This window comes from Saccostrea echinata, unplaced genomic scaffold, assembly GCF_033153115.1.
Source record: "Saccostrea echinata isolate AGI-Se365-2 ecotype Australia unplaced genomic scaffold, CSIRO_AGI_Sech_v1 ptg000033l, whole genome shotgun sequence".
NCBI lineage: Eukaryota > Metazoa > Mollusca > Bivalvia > Ostreida > Ostreidae > Saccostrea > Saccostrea echinata.
The window spans coordinates 18574878-18587508 of record NW_026889782.1 but is presented as its reverse complement, the minus strand read 5'-3'; the positions used below and the strand labels follow the sequence as shown (position 1 = coordinate 18587508).

Here is a 12631-nt window from a genome sequence, read left to right as displayed (position 1 = left end):
TAAAATGAAATTTTGTCCTCGAAGGATCTAAGAAACGGCTAAAGATATGAACTGGAGACTTGTTAAAGATGATAGACCATGACTTTTAGATGTTCAAAATTGCCTTGGTTTTCGTCGTCAGTACTTCCGGTCGTCACCGGAAGTGTTCAAAGAAATCGAAAATTTCAACTTTTCTTTTTTTAATTAAATCTTCCATCACATTATTGCAACTCTTTCGCAGTTTCGAAATATGTTGGTCCCACCGGAAACAAAAACGACAACTTCCGGTTATAAGAGAAAAACTTCAAATTTGAGTATTTTACTTTCCAATAAATATCTTTTATAGGTAAAGTATTTGAAATGATTTTTAGATATGTTATTCAGATTGCAAATGTCTAGAGTAACGTCAAATATCTTTGCAAAATTCACTTCCGGTCGCGTGTTTTTCTGTCCTCAAAGTAAGAAAATATCTGAGTGAGATCTCAGAAACGGTAAGAGATTAAGACAACAAACTTATATGAGTAATAGACCTTGAAGAGTAGGCAAAAACATTTGGGGTTAAACTGTCAGCCGTCACTTCCGGTCGTCACAGGAAGTGATCAAAGAAATGAAAAAATTCAACTTTTCTTGTTTAAGTTAAAACTTGCATCACCTTATTGCATCTCTTTCGCTGTTTTAAAATATGTTAGAATCCTCCGGAAACTAAAACGTCAACTTCCGAATTTAGGAAATAAAATACATTATTTCGATATTTAAGTTTCTCATAAATATCGCTTATAGAAAAAGAATTGAAATGTTTTAATACATGTTGTAGATACTGCAATGTCTAGAGACACGTTAGAGATTTTTTATAAAATTCACTTCCGGTCGTGGTTTTCCTGTCTTCAAAATTAGAATTTGTTCTCACAATTCCTCGGCAACAATAAACGACTGAAGTCTGAAACTTTCAGGACTGATAATCCGTCATCAGTTTATTTGCATAGTATGAAAATCGTGTGTCGCCGTTACTTCCGGTTTCGACAGGAAGTGATGCAAAAAAGTGAATGGTTAATGGTTAGAACGTTGGATTTTCACACTGACGACTAGGGTTAAATCTCCAGTGTCTGAATTTCTTTTATCACTTTTTCAGCTTGAATTTTCGTTTTTATTTTCAGAATCGGACGGAAGACCTCTCATTGCTCGCAATGAGTTTCTAGTTATTATTATTTTTCTTCCTGGGTACTTTTTTGTCCGTGAGTGATCTCCGAAACTACACATCCGATTGAGGTGAAACCTTTTTAGGGTTAATAGGAATGTTATGTAGATTTGCGGAACGAAGGTCATTTTGCGCGCACGCGCATGCACGTGCGTGCGCGTACATTGCGTAAAATGACCAATATACTTGATATAGCTGTAACTTTTATATTTTTTGATGAAATGCTTTGATACTCAGAATATAAGGATATAATAAAAGTGTAAACAAGGTGACATGGTCAACATGCACATGCATGCACGTGCGCGCACGCGCAAAGCGTAAAATGACCAATATACTTGATATAAGCGTAACTTTTATACTTTTTGATGAAATGCTTTGATACTCAAAATATTTATATATATTAGAAGTGTAGACAAGATGACATGGTCATCATGCACATGCATGCATATGCATGCACGTGCGCGCGCGTGCAATTTGTTAAGTGACCAATATACTTAATATAGCCGTAATTTTTATATTTTTTGATAAAAAGCTTTGATATTAAGAATATACAGATATATTAAAAGTGTAGACAAGATGATGTAAACATCATGCACATGCATGCACATGCGCGCGCGTGCAATGTGTTAAATGACCAATATACTTAATATAGCCGTAACTTTTATATTTTTTGATGAAAAGCTTTGATACTAAGAATAAACAGACAAATTGTAAGTGTAGACAAGATGGCATGGTCATTATGAACATGCATGTAGGTGCGCGTGCGCGCAATGCTAAGATGACCAATATACTTGATATAGCCGGAACTTATGTATTTTTGATGAAATGTTTTGACACTGAGAATATAAAGATGTATTAATAGTATAGACGGGATGACATGGTCATCCTGCCCATGCATGCACGTGCGCGCGCGTGAAATGCAAAAAACGACCAATATACTTCATTGCCTTATTTAATGAAGCTTACAGGAAATAAGACACCAAAAGGGTGTTGGGGAGCGTTTGGGGAACATCTGTAACGGTCCCCGTTACAATTATAACTAGTTTCTACTGACTTCTTACAAGTTTATAGCTGGAAGAGATACTTTGTAAAATTCCTGCATGAAGTAGATGTACTTCTCTATACTTATTGATAACATTTTGCAAATAAACTCCGAAACAGGTGCACCACAGTTCTTACTAACTCCTCTAACAATACACTATATACAAGATGGTGTCCGTAAGCTATATTTAGATTTCACTCACATAGTAAGTATCGTACATTTAATTAAAAGTCTACTTCATTGTCTATAAACAGCCATGAAATAAACGTGAGTACGGTGGCGTTTCCGGTTGGCGGATCTAAGTTACTGGCAATTTTGTGAAACTGACAACAAGCAATTGTTTATTTATTTCATAGAACGTCGTCACTGAATTCTTCAATCAAAACTTGATTTAAATGACATAAAAGAAATAAGTTGTAATAACCGATTTTAAAGGGAGATGTGGAAATTATTTTCGTCAATCACCGATCTTATTATTGATGGAAGCATATAGCATCGAGCCCGATGTTAAAAAGAAAAACAAGGCAATTATGAACATAAAAAAAGCTTTTGTATGAATGGTCATTGAAATAATGGTAAATATTTGATAACATGAAATAATGGTAAATATTTGATAACAGTATAAGTTGTGAATATATTTATATATCGAAAGACTATTACATATATGTAGTAGGTTTTCCTAATACATTTATTGGTAAAATCTTTATATATTCCTTACTGAGAGCATCGTGGCAACGAACCCGACGTACAATTTTACTTCGTAATAAACTTGCTTACATGGAAAGAGAAAATTAATGAATAACGCACTACAGTTAATGCAACATTTTCTATAAAAAGACACTGAAAACAAGACACTTGGAGTTTAACCGTCTTATTTTCTAGCGTAAGACTCTACTGAAAAAATCTTTGTGTCTTTTTAAAGAGTGTGTCCTTCGCTTTTAATATCGATCTTTTTGTCATCATCTGACCCTTAGTAGTCCTGTGGGCTCCTATTTTAGCTCAAGATATAAAATATCAAATTTAACCAAAAAGTTCAAGGGCAAGGCAAAGAAAAATTACACTGCACAAGGTTTCAATGTGTCCCCAAATATCTATCCTATCTCAACAATAATGCTCATTCAGTTAGATGTCTGATATTATTTAGTTATTCAGTAAAAACAAAGACCGGTATTGAAAAAATAGGGTACTTTCCACATTTCATGTTAAATAATAAATTACTTAGTGAATTTCAGAGAAATGAGCATTACTTTTCAAAAAAGTATGCAGTAAAATAAACAATTTAATACAAAAAACCCACCTCTTCATATGTCGCCTTGCCCTTTCTGTATATTTAACCCCTTATAGTTTGCTTCTTACATGTAGCTCCCTTGATAAAAGGGCAATGATATATACTTGGGCGTTGTTAACTTGCAAACATCATGGTTTTTATTTATTAGGATATAACCATTGTATCTCATTTAGAGCGGGTGCTTTCATTTTTTTTTCTTTTTTTTGGAAAGGGGGGGGTCTTTTTCCTGTGATAAAATTGTTTGTGTATAAAACCTTAAGGATTGATATTTTCTCAACAACAAAAAATGAAAGCACCCAATCTAAATGATATAAAAATGTTATCAGAAAATTGATACTTCTTTGATACAAGTGATCATGATAAATATATAATTATGCCAATATTAGGCTTCATTTGGTACAATGTACCTAAAACACCATTTTCGTGCAAGTCTGGATTTTCACATCTTTACAGCCTTAAAAGCTGACATTCGTGTCACTGTTGCCAGTGAAAGATAACAGTTAAAGTATTATTCATCTAGTAAATTTATTTCATAACTACAGCTTCTCTCATACAAAGCCAGACTGTGAGGGTAATTCTGATCAGGTGCATAGTTTGTCCATCAAGACATGTACTCTGGGATAAAATTCTAAAAATAAAATGAAATATTATTAAGTGCACTGGTGATTAAAACAGTAAAACTTAAACAATGGAATGAGTAAAATCTAATGAAATCACATAAAAATGTATCAAATATCTGTAACTCTGCTATTTTTATTTATTAAAATTATTTTTATTAGGTCACCTGAGTCACTCAGGTGACCTATTGCTATCTCTTTTCGTCCGTCGTCGTCCGTCGGTCGTAAACTTTTGAACATTTTCAGCTTCTTCTCTGGAACCAGTGAACCAATTTCAACCAATTTTGGCATTTTGCATCTATGGGTGAAGGGGAACAAAAATTATGAAATTCGTGGCCCCTGCCGCCCTGGGGCCTGAGGAGTGGAGCCAAAACCATCAAAATTAATGCAATCTTTAAAAATTTTCTTCTTTACTCCTGGACATCAAGCAGTCAAACTGTTGGCATGATTGTAATAAGCATTGAGCCCTGTACCAAAATTGTGAAATTCATGGCCCCAGGGTCAGGGGTTCTGGTGCTAGGGCGGGGCTATATAGATCATATAGTGAAATGGCATTATTTCTTTGAAAATCTTCTTCTCTACTCTTGGGTATTATTGAAACAAATTGAATACATAGTTATGATAAGCAAGAGTGACTCTACCAAAATTGTGAAATTCATACCCCCATGGTCAAGGGTTCTGGTGCTAGGGCGGGGCTATATAGATCATTTAGTGAAAGTGCATTATTTCTTTGAAAATCGTCTTCTCTACTCCTGGGTATTATTGAAACAAATTGAATACATAGTTATAATAAGCAAGAGTGACTCTACAAAAATTGTGAAATTCATAGCCCCATGGTCAGGGGTTCTGGTGCTAGGGCGAGGCTCTATTGATTATATAATGAAAATGCATTAATTCTTTGAAAAATCTTATTCTCTATTCCTGGGTATTATTGAAACAAATTGAATACATAGTTATGATAAGCAAGAGTGACTCTACCAAAATTGTGAAATTCATGGCCCCTGGGTCAGGGGTTCTGGTGCTAGGGCGGGGCTATATAGATCATACAGTGAAAGTGCATTATTTCTTTGAAAATCTTCTTCTCTTCTCCTGGGTATTATTTAAACAAATACATGGTTATGATAAGCAAGGATGCCTTTTCCAAAATTGTGAATTTCATGACCCCTGGATCAGAGGTTCTGATGTCCAGGCCAGGGCTCTATTAATTTGTATTCTACTGAGAGGAGTTACTCCCCTTTGCCATTTACTTGTGATAATTAATCACTGTAAATAATGTACTTGAAAGGTTAATAGAATAAGAGAATTATGTTAGAACTTTTATTGTATAATACAAAAAGTACTTTCATAGTTTTAATGATCAGGTAGACTTGTCTTATTAAGGTTTTCCATCCCTAATAGGACCTAATTCTCTATCCTTAAATATCAATCACGTATATTATACTCTGATATTAATTCAAAGAACTTTACAGTAGAAAAGGATTTACCAAGTGAAAGTTTCAAAAATGTAATTAACTAAGCAGTATTTAATTAATAGAAATTGCATTGAAGTCTATGGAGACAAGTGATTTTTTTAAATAAAAATTCAAATAATAAGAATATCAATAAATACTGTGATGGAAAGATGCATCAAATATAGAATGACAATTAAAAACAATTTTTTTACCGTATATTATTTTTAAATACATAATATTTTTTAAAAAGAGGGAGATAACTCTTCAACAAAGGTCAAGTCATAAATTAGGACATGTTCCATTCTTAAGTGCTAATAGTAATAAATGGAAATTATGTCTAAATATACTGAGTATTTCACCCGTACACATCTCGCAGGTAGGTTAAGGCTTCCCGTAGAATATCACAGTGCACTCTGTGCCTTCACATCTCTGAACTACCGTCATAATGGAAAATGACGTCAAGTCACTGCAAACTTGAGGTGTTATGACGGGGAGAGTGTCATGAACTTTACACTTTATTTCAAACTGCATGTAAAATGCTAGATAACTATTGCAAAATTCACGGGTCGTTAAAGGTTTTTTAAGTCTTATATGTCCGAATATTTAAAAAATTCACCGCTTACGTACCCTTGATTGAAATTCAGCATGCTTAAAATGCTTTTGAAAAATATACTTTTGAAATGTACTCTGTTTTATACCCGTGGTTGGAGGTAGAATTTATTTTGTGTGTATAAAAGAGTCTGGCGCAGGTGATTAATGAGGATTAATCTGAGAATTTTTGTCGAAATCTGTAAGAAGAGGTTGTTCTCTAACTGAATCTTGCTTGGGAAAAATATGTGTTGGCTTTGTTTTAATACAGATTACGATATTGTGTGGAAAATACCCTCAAATTTGTAGGTAAGTTGAATTTCTCAGGAAATATTTTGTATCTAAGTAATACTATGACTTTTCCCAAGCACATTTCGGATACACAAGAATACGATGAGGTTATTTATATAACAAAATGTTAATAATTATTGTGTTAATCACCTGCGCCGAAGCGATTTATATGGAACACTTCAAAAAATTATAAATGACCTTCACGTGATCAACAAAGTCATGTGATACCATAACAAATATGTTAATATATAGCCGAGGAAACCCTTTATATAAATTGGAAGTACTTAAGTTCAATACTTATAAATTAAAATCAAAACCGACCTCGCAATGACATATTATGTTTTGAGCGCGTTTAAAAGCTTCGGGAAGCCTTAACATAGCTGCGCTGTTATGTATTCAAATTCGTTGAAACTGAGGCTATTAGGAATGGAATACCAGTACCTTAAATGTTCATCAAAGACCAAGAGTCTTACTCAGGCCAATGTAAGAGATTTCCACAAGGAATTAAAAGAGTACAGAAGCACTGATAGTTTGTTAATATACCGTATATACTCGCCTATAAGTCGGTTGTATTTTTTAAGCTTAAATTAGAGGGATTGACCCACTAAAATACCATTCTTTTTATATCTCGCGTATAAGTCGGATAAAGAGTTTTGGACCAAAGTTTAACTCCCACGAAACCGACGTCGACTTATAAGCGAGTATATATGGTACTGTCTGGTGAGAGTGATAAATGGGAAACAGATAAGAACCTAATTTATGAACTGTTAATGAATACTAGACTAATTATTTTGTTGATCCTGATCACCCTATTTTTCTTGCTTTTGGGCAACAAAGCTTCACCTTTCACTTCAATTTATACTTTATGGATCCTCTAAATTGTTGTATTATACTCAGGTGACCGTTAAGGCCCTTGGGCCTCTTGTAAAATAATAGTGCCATGAATATGTGTGTTGTTGGTATCATTAAGCATACCTTTTTACTTGGTCCATACACATGCTCCCTGTGTCAACACTGGAATGGTTCAAATTGTTTGTGAACAGCTACTGTAACATAAAATATACCAAAAATATAATGAGTCAAATACATAATATTTTAAATGAATGGCATTGCAATATGCAAAACAAACCAAGTAATATAATATTTTCTAAAATTCATTAAATCTTTTGTAACAAAACTTTTCTGGGAATTTTAAAACTCTGACATTTGCAATAGCAATTTAAGCTTTGAAAATAACTGATTAAAGGAAACAAATTCATTAATGAAATTCTTGCATCTGTTCAAAATTGAAACAAAAACTATTATACTGGCATACAATAAAATTATTGTGAAATATTTTAATAGTGAACCATGTTTAGAAGTTTCTGCATATGTTTTCTGTTTTTCTGCAACACTGGGTTATATGCATGCAGCACCTGATAGCTACAATGATGAAAGAATTGTACATCATGTATTCAGACTAGAAAAATAAAATAACATGATATTCAATTTTAAATTTAGAAATATCATTCTACAGATTTAGAGGTTAGTAATACAGATGCTAAGAATAATTTTAAAATATGAAACACTAGCTGGTGAAAATTGAAACTTTTATCCTATATTTATGATTTACAGGACTGGGGTATAAAATACATACATGCATGTATGTTACATATACAATACAGTTTCACTTTACAGAAATATACACTTTATGGATGTGCTAAATTATCATTTGATATCCTGCTTTCCTTTTCAAATTACATATTAAGATGATTGTATGTCAACATAATTACATGTACATGTTCAGTGAATCTTTTATCAATGATTGAAATAGAACAATAATTAATTTAAATAAATTTAACAGCAAACTTGCATGACTGCAGATCTCCATTATACATGCATTCCCTCAAAAATTAGTTGAACGACAAGGAATTGCATATTCAGTGCAAATTAAACTGTTGGTGTGCAACTTCATACCATGTTTGTGTGTGTAAGGGGGGGGGGGGGGGGGCACAGACACAGCTCCTGGGCACTGCCAATACATCTTGCTACATGTATACATTCACACTCGATTATTTCATTTTGATGTTAACAACAGTATGTCGAAATCTTGATACCTATGCGTACATAATATACGAATCTAATATGAAAAACCCTGCAGCTGCCCAGGGTAGAGAGGTGGGGTGCAGTAGCCCCAGCACTCAATGATTTCTCTAAATATCGATAAACAAACCATAAATCTGTTACTTTATTACTGATCCCTTTAAAAGATTTACCTGTTGGTTGTATTTTCCATCGCAAATCTCAGCTGCTGTCGCCACGTCCGTTATGTAAACAACATTCCGTGTCACTGAGTGCAAGCGCTTGGCTGAAGCCGAGTGCAGCCAAACGACACAAAAAAGCGAATTATTTCAACAATTTCAACAATATGATGTTCTAAACAAGAGAAAATCACTACTAATTTATTTAAACACAAGAATACGGACATTTGTTGCAAATTCTTGCAATTGTCGTTAAATAGCTATTTTGAGCTCTAATTCCTTATATATCAGGGCGGAGCGACTTTCTGAATACAGTCTTCTATATCAAATACTCGACCTATTCATGGAGCATTAAAAGCTAATTTTCACACAGGTACTTGGGTCTTGGTTTATAAATATGTATGTACCTTATTGATATGTAAAAAAAAAAAAGTACATTTTTTTTACATATCAATAAGGTATTTATAAACCAAGACCCAAGTACCCCCCCCCCCCCCAAAAAAAAAAAATTATCGGTAAAATGTCCATATTTCCTGCTTTTATCCTTGACAGAAATGAAATAAGAGCACCTGAAGTACAATATCCATAACATAGTATAACAGGTTTCATAATAAACGTCAATTAATGAAATTGTTATTTTTCAAATTTTTATAAAAAGGGGGGTTGGGGTTGGAGACGTACATCTACTTCATGCGGGATTTTGAACAAAGTATTTCTTCCTGCTGTAAGCCTGTATGCTGTCAGTAGAAGCTACAATATATTCTCTGTCGGTAGTGGTTATAAATTCAATTCCCCGCGCTTGCGCGGGATTTCATCTAGTACTATCCTAGTTTAATCTTACCATAATTTGGTTCATTCAATGAAAATTAATTTTACCTTGCCCAGCGCTTTAGATCATACGCAACCATGTCACAACTTTTTTCTATATTTTTTCTTTAGCTACACCTTCGGGAGAGTCAAATCTAATTCCGAAAAACTCTGGATGTATGAGCGCTATGTGGTCATAAACGACTTCAAGAATCGAAAACCTTCCTTGATAAACTTAATTTGCTTTGTACGTTATATCATCAATCGCCTGTTTCAAAAATGCATGAACAGAGTGACAAATAACCGTAAGTATTCAAACTACTAACAAACATTCGGGGGGAGGGGGGGGGGGGGTGGTAACAAGCTGTATATTTGTTTGTTTGTTTGTCTATTTTTTCCATAAGTCATATGGCTAAATTATCGCATTCAGGGTTGGCAGAAAACAAGGAAAATACTCATAATTCCCAGGACAGTGGGAAATACTGGTATTTCGTGGGAATTACTAGTATACTTCTTTGGAAATACTGGGAAATAAATAATAGCGGCATATATAGCTACATATTTCATAATTTTAATCATGTAAGACACCTTATTGGCTAAGATATCTACCCGGTATCAATGTCCGTGAATTAAAATTTCTGGTTTCTTGAATTTTAGATAATCACATAACAGTATATTCAAATATGATGAGTGTCATTTGATTGCTTCATGATTGAATCAGATGCATTTTAAAAGAGTCAATGAAATGAACCCAAAGATCCAGTTTGAGTTATGTTCTGTGTATAGGTAGTGGACCCGAAGTAGTGATACACTCTGAATTTGTGAAATAGGAGTCAGTCTGAATTTTGTATAAGTTTGAATCGATTAAAGAAATAAAAAAAACTTTGTATTTCCCAATGAAAAGAAAATTTGTAGTATTTACCGGGACGGGCAATACCGGGGTACTAACCACTGGTAATTCCAAACACTTGTATTTCCCGGCTAACCCTGATCAGATTACATATTTATTAGGCAATATCACTATAAAGGATATATAACACAGACGGTATATTCGCAAAATATTTACATAACTTGTTTTTACATATTGTTTGTGAATAATATTTCCAACTACAAAAAAACCTTCAGTTTACAGACGTGATTCTTTTAAGTGCTTCTGCTTTCTGGGGGAATTTCCCTATTTTACTTAGTTCACTTACATTTTCAGTTGATAATGGTTGTAAAGGTTTATATATAATTGGTCTATACCAATAATACTTCTTGATATACAATTCCCTGTACTCATGATAAAGTGAACATTTCAAAATAAAATATTAATGGTACTCATCTTTAACTCCAATTGACAAAAAGTACATAATTTATTCTTTAGGAATATTAGTAAATCTTCCTTTCTCAATCATTAATCAATGTGCACTTAATCTATATTTTGCAATCAATTGAATATACTTGTTTTTGAAATTGGTTTCATTAAGTAGGATTGCATGCATTACTTATTTGTTAGAGATCTATACATGGAACAATTTAGTGATGAAGAAAAATAAGCCTCACACTCTTGGGGAAAACAATCAGTAAATCCTTGCTTAAAAGCTTTTTAAGACAAAAATGTTGGGAATATTTTCTCCTTCATTTCTATTAAAACGTATCCGTTATCAATCAGTTATCGATAATATGGCTTCCTAAGTTAGAAAAATTTTGTAAGCTATCTGTTTTTAAACATCTTAGGAAATACGTTTTTTTTTTAAATTGAACGTATAATATAAAAATGAATATAACATTCTTTGTGCTTTCATTCACTCTATACGAATAATACATGAAGTTTTGATACAAACAACAGAAAAATCTTTGTTTATTACTGCTTGGATATACACGAAGGTCGCTATCATTTCAGAAAAAATAAACATAACTTGGTTTCTGGATTTTCCGAGTCGTTATCCCAGCATTGATAAACAGAGAAAGCATTTTATTGTTGAAATTGATGTCCAGGCTATGCTGAATATTCTTGAACACTTTTTTCTTTAATTTTTTTTATTTTTCACAGCTGTGAACAGGGAAACAACCGAAAGTAAGAAGAAAGAGGAAAAGCAGAACTTGATGAAATTTCAAAAAATCATGGCGACGAGGGTCGTTTATGCACAGTCAAAAACTGTAATGAGAACTGCTGAAAGAAATAACATTTGAAATACTATGTTCTTCTTTCTGTTATTCCTTGTTGTTTAAAATGTTGGATCAAATACAAAATTCGGAATTGAATGAATTAAAAAAAATAATAATAACATAATAGGATGTCGTTGCTGATAATGAAACACTAACCAACGAACTAATATTTTTCTAAGACTGATGAAAGAACATTGCATTGAAATGAAGTGGAAAACAAAATCCATATGGAAAATATTATATGATCAGACGATTTCTTTATAGATTAATTTGCTTTCAAGAGGGGAAGTTCACCAAGTAACAAGAAAAGTCTTATTTTAAACAATATTCAGCATTGACAACTATTTCTGTTTGTTTTTGTTTTGTTTTGTTTTTTTTGTTGTTGTTGTTTTCTTGAAATGTACATTTCTTCAATAAGATTAGAATTAGCTGTCTAATACATACGTGATTCGTTTTCTAAAACTGTATTAATAAAAATTGTATCAATAAAAACAAAAACATATGTTTCCCAGGTGATGGAATAAAGAATCAAATGGGTGTGGGCTTTTTGCATTCATGGATGAATGAGCTATTCCTGTTTGATAACATCTAAATTTCATAATTGAAAACTGATGGTTCTTGCATGTACCTCTGAAAAAAATTGAAGGGAATTATTTTTTAGGGCTCCGCAAGGATTTGTGGGTGCCCTATAGTAATCACTCTGTCCCCCTGTCATTCTCCCGTTCACAAATTTTCTGGGTTTTTTTCCTAATAACCTATTTTATAGTTGACCAGTTAAGTTCAAATTGGGATGTTGGTTGAATTGGCAGAAAGACATATTTTGATGTTAAGTTTGGTTCTCTATGTCATCCAGTGTGGAGCTGGGGTGGAGGGGTAGATTCCTAAACTTTACATAAGAATGAATGCCATTGGGCATAGAGAGATAACTGCTGAGAATGTTCCTATTGTGAAGTATGAAAGCTGCAATGAGTGCTGTGGGATT

General features: G+C 33.1%; 1 protein-coding gene across 1 annotated transcript in view; it reads left to right on the top strand.

Moving 5' to 3' along the window:
* The window catches only part of LOC133199025 (transient receptor potential cation channel subfamily M member-like 2), a 35853-nt gene extending 23882 nt beyond the window's left edge, over positions 1 to 11971 (top strand). The window contains exons 4-5 of the mRNA XM_061334913.1: positions 9631 to 9803; positions 11534 to 11971. Coding sequence (XP_061190897.1) covers positions 9631 to 9803; positions 11534 to 11673 — 313 coding nt within the window. The 3' untranslated portion in view covers positions 11674 to 11971. The remainder of the gene's footprint in view (positions 1 to 9630; positions 9804 to 11533) is intronic.
* The last annotated feature ends 660 nt before the right edge of the window (positions 11972 to 12631 follow it).